Source organism: Elaeis guineensis, chromosome 9 (assembly GCF_000442705.2).
Source record: "Elaeis guineensis isolate ETL-2024a chromosome 9, EG11, whole genome shotgun sequence".
Classification (NCBI taxonomy): Eukaryota; Viridiplantae; Streptophyta; class Magnoliopsida; order Arecales; family Arecaceae; genus Elaeis; species Elaeis guineensis.
This window is the reverse complement of record NC_026001.2, coordinates 5,048,337-5,064,805: the sequence shown is the minus strand read 5'-3', so window position 1 is coordinate 5,064,805 and position 16,469 is coordinate 5,048,337. Positions and strand designations below refer to the sequence as shown.

At 43.5% G+C, this 16,469-nt stretch overlaps 2 protein-coding genes across 3 annotated transcripts; both read left to right on the top strand.

Moving 5' to 3' along the window:
* Nucleotides 1-715: 715 nt before the first annotated feature.
* Nucleotides 716-3,005, top strand: LOC105037497 (uncharacterized). Of its 2 annotated transcripts, none has more exons than XM_073243520.1 (4): nucleotides 716-1,685; nucleotides 1,787-1,908; nucleotides 2,127-2,582; nucleotides 2,698-3,005. In XM_073243520.1, the coding sequence occupies exons 1-4, from the start codon at nucleotides 1,616-1,618 to the stop codon at nucleotides 2,809-2,811; spliced, it is 762 nt and encodes a 253-aa protein (XP_073099621.1). In that variant the 5' UTR covers nucleotides 716-1,615; the 3' UTR covers nucleotides 2,812-3,005. The 2 variants fall into 2 exon arrangements, with proteins under 2 accessions (XP_073099621.1, XP_073099622.1); XM_073243521.1 differs by having other exon boundaries at nucleotides 720-1,685; nucleotides 2,127-2,522.
* A 5,458-nt stretch (nucleotides 3,006-8,463) lies between these two features.
* Nucleotides 8,464-10,194, top strand: LOC105051996 (uncharacterized). Its single transcript, XM_073242990.1, is given in 5 exon segments — nucleotides 8,464-8,679; nucleotides 8,755-9,210; nucleotides 9,213-9,290; nucleotides 9,434-9,632; nucleotides 9,694-10,194. Coding segments are annotated over 5 exon segments (1,206 nt in total). The 5' UTR covers nucleotides 8,464-8,576; the 3' UTR covers nucleotides 10,064-10,194.
* The last annotated feature ends 6,275 nt before the right edge of the window (nucleotides 10,195-16,469 follow it).

The following is a 16,469-nucleotide window of genomic DNA, read 5'->3' as shown; positions in this document are numbered from 1 at the left end:
TTCATATCACATCATTATAGTACTTACGTTCTATATATATATATATATATATATATATATATATTAAAGAATGAATGGATGTTCACGTGAAAATCTTTCAAGTGAAAAATTTTTTATGCATCGTGAGCATGTAAAAAATCTGTTATATATAGTTTTGTCCGATTAATATATGTAGTCATCATTTTTCAATATATATTTAATATTTATAATTTTATTTTTTTATTTAAAATTTTAAATGATGAAAATATTTCGATTATTTAAAAAAATTATGAATTTTATGTTTATATTATGATATCTTGTATCTAAAAATAATAAGATATAATATAATGCAGGATATCATAATATTTACAGAGTATATAAATTTTTTTAAAAAATAAAAATATTTTTATTATTTAAAATTTTTAAACAAAAAAATGAAGCTACAGCATGAAATACGTGTTGAAAGTAGTTGGATAAAAATGATCTTTCATATTATGATATTTTAGATTATATTATAACATCTTTAATATTGATTATATTATGATTTTTATATGTAAGAAATAATAATTTGATACAAAAAGTCATAATATGAATATGATGTTATAATTTTTTGAATTATATTATGATTCTGTCGTAATTTTTTTTAAAAAAATAAAATTATATATATTAAATATACATTAAAAAGTGATGATCATATAGATCAATTATATAAAATGATGTATTTTATGTTGAATTTTTTACACCGCTGTGGTGCATAAAGAATTTTTCTTTCAAGATTGGGTAGAGCAGGGACTATACTTGCCCAAGCTGTCAACTCAAGGGATCCTAGAGCAGGGACCATACCTTCTTAAGCTGTCAACTCATGGGGTCCCAGAAAACCTAGGGACCTAGATTGCAATGCCTGCATTCGTTTTCATTACGTGTGAGCCCCAGTATTCATCACTTGATTTCTGCTTGCTGAGCTCTAAATTGACTTGCCTCGGTTCAGTTCTGGGCGACAAAATTTGATGGTTCTTGGCTTTAGTGACTTGACCATTTTCTTGACCATCGCGTTGTCGAATTCCCATCATCACGTTTCGAGATTGTCGATGAATGTACGGATGCACAGAAAGAAGAAGAAGAAGAGAGAGAAACAAAAACTCTATCACGCCTTGCTGTACAATGTCTTCGTTATCCGTCTGGAAGATATAGCCTATGAATTTGTTGGGGTTAATAGACTAGTAATCACTCACGGATAAAGTTAAATCACTTCAAAATTTGTTTAGATTATAGTAATAGCTACTACTAAAACCAATCACTTCAAACTAACTCCCACCATCGCATTAAAATGCCAACCTTCTTTCCTAGATTCTCTCTCGCTTTTTAACCGCTCGGTTTCCTAAGCCTCCTCTGACTCAGGGCCTGTCCCCTACTGGCTGGTGAACCCCTCTGCTGTCAGAGCCAAAGACTCGCGACACAAATTTTGCTGTTCAAAGGATTTCAAATCAACACCGCACTGATTCACGAGAAAGGAGAGTAGCTATAATTCAGAGAGGCCACACTTCCTTACTGTAGCCCCATCCAGCATGGCGGAACTCTCTCCATTCCTTATCTCCTCATTCTCTTACTCCTCTTCCTCGTCCAGCCATCTCAACCCATGAATAACATTGTCATGGACGGCCTCGTCGAGCGGAAAGGCACCACCGTTCATGTTGGAGACTCTCTAGGTGGGTGCCCGACCATCCCTACCTCCCCATCTGTCCCATATTCATTTCCTTTTCCCCGCAAACTAATTCCGAAGCTATACTCTGTTGCTTACCCCGCTCAGTGTTCAAGCACAAACATCACCTCCAGAATTTATACCTCTTCTACAACAGAAGGGCCTTCGATCTCTGCAGCTTCTCCCAAGCTACACTCATCTACGACGGCAGCAAGTCCACCCATTTCACGGTACTCTCTTCAGGCTTTAGAACAAAGTTATAAAATGGGAAAAGAAATAAAAAGAAAAAGATAAAGAAAAAAAGATAAAGGAAGCCTCTAATTTAGATTTGGTTGCTGCTACTGCTCTTTTTTTGTTTTGTTTTTTTTTTTTAGGTGTTGGTTGCAGCTACTGTTAATTCCCACCCATTCTACTTAGCTAATTTCGTTCTCTCTCTTCTCTCTCACAGTGGCATCCTGCCCGCCCCGGTTATTACTACTTCTCCACTCGGGACAGCTCTAGGAGGAGCTGCGAGTTGGGCGAGAAGATACCCGTGAGGGTCATAAACCCTGACCCCTCCCCGGGCCTCGCTCCAACACTCGTCGCCCCGCCGCCCACCGCCGGCGGGGATTTTCCCTCCCACGGCTGGGCCATCAGCTCCCCGCGTTCTACCCCCACCCCCGCGCCGGAGGCTGCTTCCTCTTCTTCTGGCCCGTTGGAGCCGAGCAACGGGCACGCTCCATCGCCGACCTTCGGCGACGGGGGCTTTCCGTTCATCAGTAGCAATCCGGCGGTTCCTCTTCCCACCGGAGGGACGGATTCGGCTACCATTCTTCCACTTCCCTCCCCAGGAGATGGCAACCAGGTGCCTTCTTGTGTACTCCTTTCTTTTCCATCAACCGCAGCGTTCCCTTCTCTTGAAATGGTGATTGAGAAGTCCTTTATTAAAAAAAAAAAAAATCTTTTTTTTTTTTTTTTTTACATTTTTCTTTTGGCTTTAGTTTCTTCTTTTGTGTGTTTTATTGGTTGCTTTGGTGCAGATGGTGGGGCAAGGCTCTATGCTACGAGCTGGTGCTAACTTGCTGGTGTTTGTGATGATGCCTTCCTTTGGGCTGGTGGTGGAGAGCCATTTCCTTTTCGGGGCTTCCGTATAAACAATAAGCGGGCTAACCACTTTGTACCATACTAAAACGTTGGCTTTCATGTAGATGTTTTCAGCTACTATGTTTTGTTCTAATTTTGCAGTTTAGTTTCTTCTCCTAAAGTATTGTAACTTTTGATCATGATAGGATTTGGTGCGACATTGATCAAAATGCTATCTATACCATATGGGTGTGTGATTATGTGAGATACATGGAGTGATAATGATGGCCTAGTTCATATCTGATGATAGGTCCCATCTGGGAATATTTTGGGGGAGCCAGAAAATGCTTTTTAATTTTTAAAAATATTTTAAGCCAAGTGGTGGTATTTGATAAAAAAAATTAATTAAAAATAATAAAATAAAAGCACTTCTTGATCTTTTGAAAAGCTTAAAAACATCTTTTGGGATTAGTTCTATCCAAGAACTCTCCAAAAGTACTACTTGGTTGATGTTGGAAAGTTATTTTGACTTAATAAAATTTTTATAGTGACCAAAATATTCATACTAATATATTGTATTGCATTGTATTGTTGCATTATTATGTTGCATTATATTGTTATAATAATAAAATAATACTTGATTGATATTACATCATATCACTTTCTATTATATTATTATGATTTTATATAGAATTGCAAATATTTCCTCGCATATTGAATTTACTGCAATATAAATCCTACATTGTCATATTATTGCAATATTGTCCACTCTCCTAATTGGGATCCAAGTTTATCAAAGTGCTGTGATAGATAATATGGAGTAGTTGTCTAAGGTGAACTCTTTCTCTTTTTTTTTTTAAGAAAAAAAAATTCATGCAGATATAGTTGAGCCCAAGTGCCAAAATTCTCACAAAAAACTAGCCCTACCTCTATTTTAATCTCTTGTTCTCTATCTTTGTCCATCTCAGGCTCTCCCCCTCTCTCCTTGTATTTCCGTCTCTTTCTCTCTGTTGGGGGTAATATCTCGTCCCCTCAAAATAATAAAAAAATTGGTGCTTTTGGTTTCATCTAATATAATGTACTTTGAGACTATCTGAATTCCATTGATAGCTGGTCCAGAAACTTGCCAATTAAGTGTCTCAAAGAAGCACTTAAGAAAAAAGAGACAGAGATAATAATAAGACTGCTGGAGAGCAACACCTCGATTTTATCAGAGATAGAGCCCCCTAGTCTGAAGTCAAACTATCGAAGCCCTAAATACCGATCCGAGGGATACCATGATCTATACCTCTTAAAGGTTTTTGGCCAATCTTTACTCCTAATCAGCCTCGAAGTCATTCACTATTACAACCCATCGTCCTAGGGAGATCAGCCTCTGCACAAATATTTTGGGTCGCGTCCCCTGTGCGAGACCTGGTGACATCGGCCACTCAGTCTTCGATCGTCGGCTCCTACCCCGACGTTCTTTGCTAGCTGCTGGCCCCCGAGACCAGCCCCCTCCAATCCTTAATTCGGTCGCCATCAATCGAGCTTTCTATGCAGCGTCAAGTCAGATCATTAAAGGCTGCAACTTATCATGATGGCCTTAGGATGTTTTCTTGAGAACTGGTTGCACCCATTCACTAAAGGCTGCAGGTGGTCAAGAGGGAGGTGAGACCATATTATTCTCCAATCCCCTCAAAGTCAACAGATACAATCAATGCAAGCGGCCTCCTCCTGTGCTCCAAGGATTGCTTTGGGTCACCTGAGCCTCACAGAGGCATTGATGCCTCCCCCTCTTATCCCAATTCCCCATAAGCCACATCAGACAAAAAAAATTGAAGAAGAGGGAGGATAGAGATAGAGTGGTGGAAGAAGAAGAGCAAAGAGAGACCGAACTCCTATGCTTGTCTTCTGCCCATGAGTGCTCGTGCTCTCTGTGCTTGTCAGATCCCTATTTTGGCCTACGGACCCCATGGTGGCCTTGACCCTGCTTCAGTTGCCGACTCACTCTCAGCCGATCGATCCTCGGCTATTGATCCCTGCATCGGCCTCCACAATCAGCTTTGGCTATAAGCCCCGTGAGGCCTCTCTATAGCTCATCACATCACTCCATTAATAAATAGAAATAATCATGAGTCGAGCAAATCCCCCATATTCTCCAGCCGCTGCTTGTTAGCTTATGCTATTAATGGAGATGGCCCCCATGTGCCATGAGGCGACGTTGCCAGGCACGGCTCTCGAAGATATTTAATGGGAGACAATATCTTTCACAATTCATGCTCTCTCACACCTCCAACCTCTCTCTATAAATAGAGATAAAATAGAGATCCAAAGATATGTCTCCTCTCCTTCTCAAAAATATGAGTTCTTCTCTTCCTATTACGAAAAATCTGATTTGAACATCGGAGAATTTTCACTAGAGTTATCTCCGACTATGATTTTTCTTGCAGATCCGACCATCATCGACTCGTCAAGATTTTTTTATGTTCCGACGTCTCCAACCAGAGATGAATTTCATCCGCAACACTCAATTTTTTTTTGTGTCCATCTCCATCCCAAACAATGGAGGCAATGGTGAGGGAGCTCTCATCGTACTTGTTCCAATCACAGGATGAGAACCTGGTGGTCATGATTGGTAACGCGATTGTGATTAGATGAACGTACCGTGGTATATGGGGCAGCTTACCAATAGGTCACATCCAATCATGCTCATTGCAAATAAAAATAACCGTGATCGAAAAACAGGTCCCATTCGGTCCGGAAACACTGACCACAATTCATAAACAGTTCAAAAAAAAGTTTTCACATGGTTGCCTCTTTTATTCTATTTCTACCTTATTTTAATTTCTTTGTGCTTCTTTTCAATAAAAAAAAAAAAACGCGTACTTCTTCGTCTCTTTGTATTGTTTTTTAGGTAATTCTTTAATTCCCTCAGAAAATGAAAGGAAAAAAAAAAAAAAAGGGGACTCGGTGAAGGTTCCTTGACGTCAACAGTTTCCTCGGCCCACCCATTGCTTTTCTTGCATGCTTACGAGATTCCCGGTTTCTCTACACTACAAAGCTAGTTTATTTATATTTTTCTTCATTGGCTGAGTTTGGATAATTTCGGCCTTTTCAGGTTACAAAATAGAGGAACCAGTTCAATCAGTCACTCACCACCGCCACCAGTCAGCTACGAACACTGTCCTGCACCAAGCGTGTGATTGAACAGGAACCTCCAGTAAACAATTCAGAATAGGACAACTTCCCTTGCTTAGCTTCAACCACACCATACAGTTGATTTCTGGCCTTATTTAATAATATACTTTCAGTTAAGTAGTATAAGATGCTTGCATGGTTTTTCGACAAGACAAAGTAAAAGAAAAAGGAAAAGCAAAGATTTCTTTTGTGAAAAAGAAGAGGGTGAAATTTGTGTCGTGATTGGTTTAACAAAGGGAAAGAAGTGTCAGAATACAGGAACAAGGAAGTAGATTTCACGCCCTTAATGGAAAAGCAGAAGGAAATAGAACGGATTGAAGTCAGTATTTCAGAAAAAGTAGATAACTTGAAATTAGGAAAAGGTCCCAACTTTTTGACATAATCTTGAGACTCATGCCTTGCCAAAAATGGATTTTTTTTTTTTGTTTCTCAAATGCTTGCCAAGTCCAAGGACACTAGAAAAAGATGTTTTGTATTTAAGAAAACAATAACTAATCAAAGTTTATCAGCAATCTTCGCATTAGACATTATATTCTGTTTTTATTATGACACTGCATGAACAAGGGATTGCGTAGTTCATGCATTGTAACTCAAACCAATCTTGAAGATGGGGAAGGGTATTCACTAAGATGATTGAATTCATATGCTATCCTATTGATGTGAAGACGACATACTTCTACATCAAACTTGGTAGTCTAAATACAACAATCTAGTCTAAGCCATTGATTTTGGTAATCTAAATACAACCATCTAGTCTAGGTCATTGATTTCATGCCCATGAATGTACTGGGTATGTTCACCTAAAATGTGATAGTACACCATGACATTTGTGAGCATTAAGAGACAACTATTCTTGATTGAAGCATAGTATCTGTGTTTTGCACATGAAGAGTTCCTTCTACCACGTGGCACTAGGGGATTAATGTAACTCACAAAAGTTAATTTGATACAAGTTTGGAATGTTGAGTTGCCACTCCAGCATGGGCTCAGAAATCTTCTATACACATTTACAAGTGAACCAAAACATTTCTTCCAAACAGTCTTGCTTTCATCGCTTTAGTAAATCGTTTATCCATTGGATTCATGTGGACTAATTGGTTAAAAGAGGCTTTGGGGCTAGACCTTGGTATTAAAAGAAACCCCAAAGGAAAAAAAAAAGCCTGTGATTCTAAATAGTCTCCTCATGCCATGCAGCATGAAGCTCTTGTTTTGAACCATGGTTGGGCCCCAAACTCTTGATTATGTTTTATCACTCAACCACTAGTGTGACCCATGTTTTTATCATTTGATCACCAATTCTAGAATCAGTCTATTTTAACTGCCCCCATCAAAAACTATTCTCGTCCAAACAGTTGCAGTAATCAGTGTTTGTCTCTTTTAAGTAAATTATCTAGTATTAAAATAATAATAATCAAAGAGGATAATATTACAACAGCATTATAACATAAAATGATAGGTAACAACAAAAGAAAAACACAAATTATTTTTTTCAAATAACTGCTCATTTTATCAAAGTTTAATTTTTAGATTGTACCAACTTCTTTTGGAAGTGAAACTTGGTATAGAAATTTGAAATTATTTTGTTTCAAAAATTGAGCAAAAGATAAATAGCAGCCACTATTTTCATTATATAAAGGACATCATAAAAAAATAACAATCAAATAATTTCCCTCATTTAAACAATCCTTATTAACATGTATAAATATATTGATTGTTTTAGCCAGTACCAACTTTTTTGAAGAGAAAATTGGTGAAAAAAAATTAAAAATTATTATTTTTGGAAAAAAGTATGAAGCTACAAATAGTGTCCATGTTGTCCGATGTTATTTAAATACCTCTTATCGATCCCTTCAAAACCATCATAGGAGCATACATGACGCTGCAATGACTGTTACTTTAAACTATGCAAGGCAATCTCAAAGATCAACAACTTTGTACAAATTTTTTAAAAAAAAATAATTGCAAAACCCTTTTTTCTCTAATTAATTCAAAAATCCTGCCTATTTTAGAATCCCCTTCCATTTTGCTTTTCTTCTTGGGATGCCTTTCCTCCCTTACCCGTCGTGGTTCCCGTTGTTAGTGCCATGGCATGCTAATAAATATCATTATTTTCTGTTTCCATTTTTTATAAAAGAGCCTGACACCCATCAGATTCGGAGATTTCCCCGATGGTTGCTCTACGTGATGGCTCCGTATTGCATGCACCAGGTGCAAATGGACCGTGTCAAATCCTACGGTGGATAACACGCCACGCTATCCTTGTATTTCACCAATTCACGATTGGGCGCCATCCACCATGCATATGCTCCGCGATTCACCGTGCTTCACCTGCACCTGGTGCATGCAATAATTTCTCCTAGTGATGCCTTGGAACGGTTTCTGTTTCAACGACTCGCTCAGAGTAAAACCAAGCCGGATGCACGAGAACTGGCTGAACATCCCGGTGCGTCGTACCCATCGTTACGCTATCTTCTCGCCCACGCAAAGAGACATCAAAACAAAGCAAGCCGGTCAACCGGCATCTCTTCGGATGAAGGAACGGATAACCGCAATTGAAGTCTCCCATAGCAGAAACTAAAACTATCCTACTAATAACTATTGGAAGAAGAGCAATATTTATAAAAAAAGATGGAAGAAGAGAGGAGATTATTCCTTCATGGAGCTAGATCTAGGGCTTAGAATAAACAGGGCAGTTGAAAATCTTACCTTCTCGTCCACTGAGACAGAGACCGTCTTCATCCTTTTCGCCCATCTTCCAGGTATTGCGAATTCTAAAGCACTTTAAAGAAAATTGCTCTCCGGTTTTCTTAGTGGCGGTGGAATCTTCATTGCAGGTTTCAAGGAGGATGAGATCGAGATATCGATTAACGAGGCGGGAACGGAGATTAGTATCAGCGGGGGAGGAGAGAGATCATCCATAGAAACAACGATATCAAGGCGACTAATGTTGGCTACGGAAGTGATCGAACAGTTTCAAAAGGTGTTTCGGATTCCTAATGGCGTGGATTTGGACCGGATCGATGCGGGGTTTGACGAAGAGAACGCCGTCCTCATTGTTTTGATACCCAAATTGATCAAAGGAGATGTTTCCGGAGTCAAAATCGAAGAGATCAAACAAGGAGAGGACGAAGGAGGAGGAGAAGGGAAAGAAGCTTCGTTAGAACAAGACAAGCAAGAAGAAGAAGGGGCTACAAGTAAAGAAGAGGAACAGGACGAAAAAGGAAAAGGCAAAGAAGCTTCGATTACAGAAGATGAACAACGAGAAAAGGGTGAAGTTGGAGAGCCGGAGCTAGAAAAGAGCAGATTGGAATGGAACAAAAGATACCAAAAGAGGAAAGAGAAGAAGATAAGGGATTCAGAGTGGTACCAGATCAGCCTCCGACGCCTCCAGTACCAGTAGAAATCCAAGAAGAGGCTCCATCAGAACCAAAGGAAGCAGAACACGAGAAGGAAATGCCAATTCCCATTGCACCTCCGACACCTCCAATACCAGTGGAAACCCATGATCTGGACAAGAACCTCCATCATTGGAAGCATTGGTACCAACGGAAGCAGAACACGAGAAGGAATTGCAAATTCCCATGGCAACTCCGGCACCACCAGTACCAGTGGAAACCCATGATTTGGATGAAGTGCCTCCATCACCGAAAGCATTAGAACCAAAGGAAGCAGGATACGAGAAGGAATTGCAAATTCCCAGGGCACCAGATTTGCACTAATGCCCCCAGCTCCGACACCACCAGTACCAGTGGAAACCCATGATTTGGATGAAGTGCCTCCATCACCGAAAGCATTAGAACAAAGGAAGCAGAACGCGAGAAGGAATTGCAAATTCCCAGGGCACCAGAATTGCCTCCAATGCCCCAAGAACCGATCAAGGATCTGGAAATAGATCAAGAACAGATCCACGAACCATTAAGTGCTCAACCACGTCCAGAATCAGAGCAAGAAGATTTAGGGCTCAAGGAAGAGGTGGGAGTGGAGAAGAAAGAAGGAATTGGGAACGGGTCGGAAAAGAAGGGGCGGAAGAAGGGGAAGGGAAAAGGCTTGTCGCTATCTCTTACCCCGTCACTGGCGGCCACGGCATTTCTGGTGTCTCTCGCGGTGCTCGCGTTCCATTTTCTCAGGGGTAGAAAAAAATGAGCTACCGGGGTTGGATTGATGTACATGTGTCATTTTAGTATTGGATAAGTTGGTGTATTTGTCTTCTGTCTGGGTTATTGGACTGTTTAAGTTTGCTCAACCAGTTTCCGTTTATTCATTTTATGAGATCACCAATCCGCTGTGGCACGTGCAACAATCCAAGTGAGAGATGCCATGGAATATGGGAAATCACAATTTTTTTATTTTTTTTATTTTTTATAATTTGATAATTGCTCATCCAGAGTATCCCCTTGAATTTTCCATTCCTCTGACTGATTAAGTAAAATATACTCGTTTAAGAAGAGATTGGTTTTAGCATTGAAAATAGGTAATTGGATGGTGTCACGGTTCCATTAGCTAGCTTTTTGGGATGGCACAGGTTGATGCCCGTGCCAATCCCAAGTGGCAGAGATTTGGCGGAGCTCTGCAAGGAAAAGGTATGGTCTGGTGCCGTATGGTCAGGCCAAGTATTGGCACCAGAGACGGGTGCCAAGATGCAGCAGCGCGAGGCACCATGGACGGATGCGCACTGGGGTGCGCATGGGCAGCGCACTGGCGCCATGTTAGAGCACGCCGTGCAGCAGGATGTGTGCGACAAGTACTGGGTCGTGCGGCAGCAGGATGCGCAGAGGATGCGCACAGTGTCGAGGCGTGCGGCACAGGTGCGTGTGGCAGCAGGATGCGCAGAGGATGCGCACAGTCCGGAGGCGTGCGGCATAGGGCGCGGCGGCAGCAAGACGCACGAGGCAACGGCATAGCAAAGCATGTGGCATTAGCCCGTGCATAGGTGTGCACGGTCGGACGCGTGCGCGCATGAGTTCGCAAGGGTGCGCAGGGTGACACCCGAGCCTGCCTTGGGCGCATGCAGCCTGGGCCTTGGCATGCAGTTGGACGAGATTCTGAGTTGGCCTGACGGTTGCCTTCGGTTGCCTTGGTCAGTGCTGTCCAATAGCAGTTTGGGAGAGTTGACAGCAGTTGACTCCCAACTTCTTGGAACAGTTGCCCTCCAAACAGATGGGGACGGTTCTGAGGTGGTTCTCAGCGGTTGGGGAAGTTGTCCACCGCCTATGTATGCCCTGCTTGCTGGCTTGTAGAGGCAGGAGTGGGTAAGCATGGGATATTCGGAGAGACTGTGGGCGGGTCTCTAATATCCATGTATAGTGGAAATTGGAATAAAGGAAATTTTGATATTTTCTTATGTGCCTTGATATCATGTCCCTTATGGGAGGGGAGTGCTGAGAGGCTGAATAGACGTGGGTCTAGTGCCGCACAAGGCTTGAATTCTTACAAAAATTGTGGCGAAATCAGCCCTGTGACAGTTGGTATCAGAGCAGGTTTGCTCTAGCGAAGGGATTTTGGCCATTTGAGAGCCAAAACATTGAGCGTGGGGGTGGCGCTCATGCAACGGATGGTAACATGGAAGCTATCCATGAAAGATGTCCGGTTGGAAGCAATGCTCGGTGTGCCTCAAACGGAAGCCGCTGAACCTTTGTGGTCGCAAGTGGAGCACTCGCTGGCCACATTGGTTCCGCTGCAGGAAGCCTTGGCAATGGCGCAGCAACAATTGGAAGAGATGCAATTTGATGTCAGACTCCCAAGACGGTGCTACAAAACCCTTCGCGGGGAGATGCGCCCGTCAAGATGAAGGTCCCTGATCCAAAGCCTTTCAATGGCATGCGGAGTGCCAAAGATCTGAAGAATTTCTTGTGGGACATGGAGCAATACTTCAAGGCTACGCATGCTCCTGAAGAGGAGAAAGTCTCTATCACCAGTATGTACTTGGTGGGGGATGCCAAACTCTGGTGGAGAACTAGAATGGAAGATGTTGCAGGCCACAGATTGCTACTTGGGAGGTGTTGAAACAGAATTGAAGGAGCAATTCCTCCCTTGCAATACAGCTCGGTAAGGGAGTATGTGAAGGAGCACAGCTCTCTTATGTTGGACATAAGGGATATGTCCGAGGCAGACAGGTTATTCAATTTCTGTCTGGTCTCCAACCTTGGGCGCAATTGGAGTTGCGACGGCAAGGCATCAAGGACTTGCCGCCGCATTGGCTACCGCTGATGCCTTGGTGGATTTGCGAATCAGTAAACCCAGCAATGGGTTTGCCACAAACAAACATAAGTTTGCTGAGAAGAATCACAGGAAGAGGCCAAAGGATGTTGGTGAGAAGCGGACCAAGGATATTGATAAAGGGAAGGCTAAGGTGGAGGGTTCCCACCAAAGGAGGGATCATGCCAATCCTCATCCTGGTTGCTTCATCTGCAATGGTCCTCATCTTGCTCGCAATTGTCCCAACAAGAGCAAGATAAGTGCCATTATTGCCAAAGATGCCTGTGATGATTCTGATTCAGAGGCTACACACCAAGTTGCACCACTGCAATTACTTGGTGCAATTCAGATGGAGAAAGCCAAGGAATCCCCAAACTGATGTTCGTGCGGATGGAAGTCAATGGACATCAGCTTTCAGCCATGGTGGACAGTGGTGCCACTCACAGTTTTGTGGCTGAAAGGATAGTACCCACTCTAGGCTTGAGTGTGGCGAAACACTCGAGCCATATCAAGACAGTCAATTCCCAAGCCCAGGCCGTGAGGGGCATGGCCTTTGACGTCCAAGTGACCATTGGCGGATGGGATGGTCACATGAACCTGATGGTGGTTCCGCTGGATGACTACAACTTGATCCTTGGCAATGACTTTTTTGTCACTGCCAAAGTGGCGATATTGCCACACTTGAATGGACTGATGATCCATGATGAGAGGAGACCTTATTTTGTTACAGGGTGCAGCATGCTTTCGGATGCTGGTGTTCGCGAACTAAAGGTGGAGATGGTCTCTGCCATGCAATTGGCCGTGGATGGAAGTGGGCCAAGTAACTTACCTTGCTGCTCTCATTGATGTGGGCCCTGATGAGACAGCAACGGTGCCAAAGGAGATGGCTGAACTTCTGCAGGAATTCGATGATGTAATGCCTTCAGAGTTGCCAAAGGGACTGTCACCTCAACATGCTGTGGACCACAAGATTGATCTTGTGCCCGGCACAAGACCTCCTGCCAAAGCTCCCTACAGAATGTCGCCTAAGGAGTTGGCTGAATTAAAGAAGCAGTTGGGTGAACTGCTGGATGCGGGAAAGGTACAACCATTTAAAGCTCCTTTCGGTGCCCTGTATTGTTCCAGAAAAAGAAAGATGGTTCTCTTAGGCTCTATGTGGACTACAGAGGCCTGAATAAAGTCACCATTAAGAACAAGTACCTAGTGCCCCTGATATCAGATTTATTTGATCGTTTATCCAAGGCTGCATATTTCACCAAGTTGGATCTACGATCAGGTTATTGGCAAGTGAGGATTGCTGAGGGGGATGAACCTAAAACCACTATGGTTACGAGGTATGGATCCTATGAGTTCCTTGTCATGCCGTTTGGTTTGACAAATGCACCTGCAACTTTCTGCAACTTAATGAATGATGTCTTTTATGATTATATCGATCAGTTTGTGGTTATTTATCTGGATGATATAGTCATATATAGTGGTTCTTTGGAAGAACATCAAAAGCACTTAAAGTTGGTATTCCATCGGCTAAGGGAACACAAGCTATATGTCAAGAAGGAAAAGTGTGAATTCTGCTGCAAAGAAATCAATTTTCTCGGACATGTGGTGGGCAATGGCACGATGAAAATGGATCGGAAGAAGGTGCAGGCCATTCTGGATTGGGCAGCACCTACCAAAGTTGCCGAGTTGAGAAATTTTCTTGGTTTGGTAAACTATTATCGTAAATTTATGGCTGGATATTCAAGGAAGGCTACCCCATTGACAGATCTATTGAGGAAGGATCAGCCATGGGATTGGACCGAAAAGTGCCAAGAGGCCTTCGAGGAATTGAAGGTGGCTGTTTCATCGGAACCGGTGCTTAAGTTGCCTAATTTTGTGAAACCTTTCGAAGTGCATACTGATACCTCTGATAAAGCTGTTGGAAGTGTGCTGGTGCAAGAGGGACATCCGGTTGCTTTGAAAGCTGGAAACTCAAGGAGGCAGAACAGCGATATTCTGCCATGAGAAAGAGATGCTGGCTGTGGTGCATTGCTTGAGGACATGGCGGGTCTACCTGTTGGGTACTAGGTTTGTGGTGAAAACTGATAATGTGGCTAACATATTTTTCTTGACGCAAAAAAGCTGTCTCCTAGACAGGCTCAGTGGCAGGAATTCTTGACTGAATATGATTTGGAATGGGAGCATAAACCTGGGAAGCATAACCAGGTTGCTGATGCCTTGAGTAGGAAAGGCATTGTGGAAATGGCTGCTGCCATTTCTTCTGTGGAAGCAGACTTCACCGACAAGATTCGGGTGGTGGCTTAGTCGGATAAAGGCTATCAAAAGTTGCTTCAACAGGTTCGGGATGGTGTGACCCGAAGATATTGGATTGAAGATGGTCTATTAGTGGGCAAAAGTAATAGACTATATATTCCTGATGGCGGGGGACTGAGGAGACAACTCATGAGGGAGTCACATGATTCTCAATGGGCGGGACACCCGGGAAGGGAGCGCATGATGGCTCTCTTGTCCCGTACATTTGTATGGGCGAAGATGGAAGGGGACATTGAGGCTTATGTCCGGTCTTGCTTGGTGTGCCAACAAGACAAAGTGGAGAGGTGCAAGGAGGCGGGTCTCCTACAACCTTTGCCAATTGCAGAGAAGCCATGGATTTCGGTATCCATGGACTTCATTAGTGACTTTCGAAGATGGAAGGTATGACTTCTATCATGGTGGTTGTTGACCGCTTCTCCAAGTATGCTATTTTTGTCCTAGTACCAGAAGCATGTCCAACGGAGACTGCTGCGGACTTGTTCTACCGAAATATGGTGAAACATTTCGGGTTGCCTTCAGATATCATCAGTGATAGAGATGCTCGGTTCACGGGAAGGTTTTGGACCTATCTCTTTCAATTGATGGGTTCTGAACTCAAGTTCTCCACAGCAAATCATCCTCAAACTGATGGTCAGACGGAGAGGGTGAACGCATTGTTGGAGGAGTATCTTAGACACTATGTGACAGCCAGCCAAAGAAATTGGTTGAAGCTGTTAGACACTACTCAATTTTGCTATAATCTTCATCGATCTTCTGCAATAGGATTCAGTCCTTTTGAGTTGGCGACTGGATGCCAACCTCTTACCCTCAAGAAGTTGCTTGCAAAAATCTGGAGGAATCTACCCGGCAGCCTGTCGATTTGCTGGAAAAGGCACAGGACAGTCTTCATAAGGCAGCGAGGAGGATAAAGAAATATGCAGACAAAGGGCGCAGGCCTTTGGAATTTAATGTGGGGGATAAAGTTCTGCTGAAACTGACTCCTCAAATCTGAAAAAAGATCAACAGTAAGAAGGTACATCTAGGTCTTATTTCAAGATATGATGACCCTTTGAAGTGGTGAAGAAGATGGAAAATGTTGCCTATCGATTGCATCTGCCGGAAAGGTTAAAGGTACATCCAACCTTTCATGTGAGTTATCTAAGGCCCTTTCATGAAGATGCAGATCCTTCAAGGATTCAGGCGTAAAGAGCCCCACCAACAATAAGGCAACAATTTGACAAGGAGGTGGAGAAAGTTCTTGACCATCGGACCTTAGGACACAGCAAGAAAAATAGAAGGTCCGAATATTTGATCCAATGGAAAGGGGAACCAGAGAATGAGGCTAGTTGGGAGAAGGAGACTTCTTTGTGACAGTTCGGAGAGGCGATCCAAACTTACTTGTCACAACTCCCTCCAAGGACGGCGGGATCTTCGGGTGGCGGAGGTTTGTCACGGTCCCATTAGCTGGCTTTCTGGGATGGCATGGGTTGATGCCTTTACCGTGCCAATCCCAAGTGGGCAAAGGCTTGACGGAGCTCTGCAAGGAAAAGGTATGGTCTGGCGCCCGTATGGCCAGGCCAAGCATTGGCACCAGCAGACGGGTGCTAAGATGCAGCAGTGTGCGACACCATGGACGGGCACGCACTGGGGTGCGCACTGGTGCCATGTTAGAGCGCACCGCGCAGCAGGGTGTGCGCGGCAAGTACTGGGCGCGTGCGGCAGCAGGATGCATAGAGGGATGCGCACAGTGCGGAGGCATGCGGCACAGGGCGCACGCGGCAGCAGGATGCACACAGTGTCGGAAGCGTGCGGCATAGGGCGCGCGCGATAGCAGGACGAGCGAGGCAACGGCACAACAGAACATGTGGCATTAGCCCGCGCATGGGCGCGCACGCCGGAGCGTGCGCGCATGAGTTCGCAAGGGTGCGCAAGGTGACACCTGAGCCTGGCCTTGGGCGCATGCAGCATGGGCCTTGGCATGCAGTTGGATGGGATTCTGAGTTGGCCTGACGGTTGCCTTCGGTTGCCTTAGTCAGTTGCTGTCAGCAGCAGTTTGGGGAGTTGA

Coding starts and splice junctions, on each gene's coding strand:
- LOC105037497 (XM_073243520.1), top strand. CDS start 1,616: ATGAATAACATTGTCATGGACGGCCTCGTCGAGCGGAAAGGCACCACC. Junction 1,686..1,786: donor TCATGTTGGAGACTCTCTAG/GTGGGTGCCCGA, acceptor TACCCCGCTCAG/TGTTCAAGCACAAACATCAC. Junction 2,583..2,697: donor CGTTCCCTTCTCTTGAAATG/GTGATTGAGAAG, acceptor GCTTTGGTGCAG/ATGGTGGGGCAAGGCTCTAT.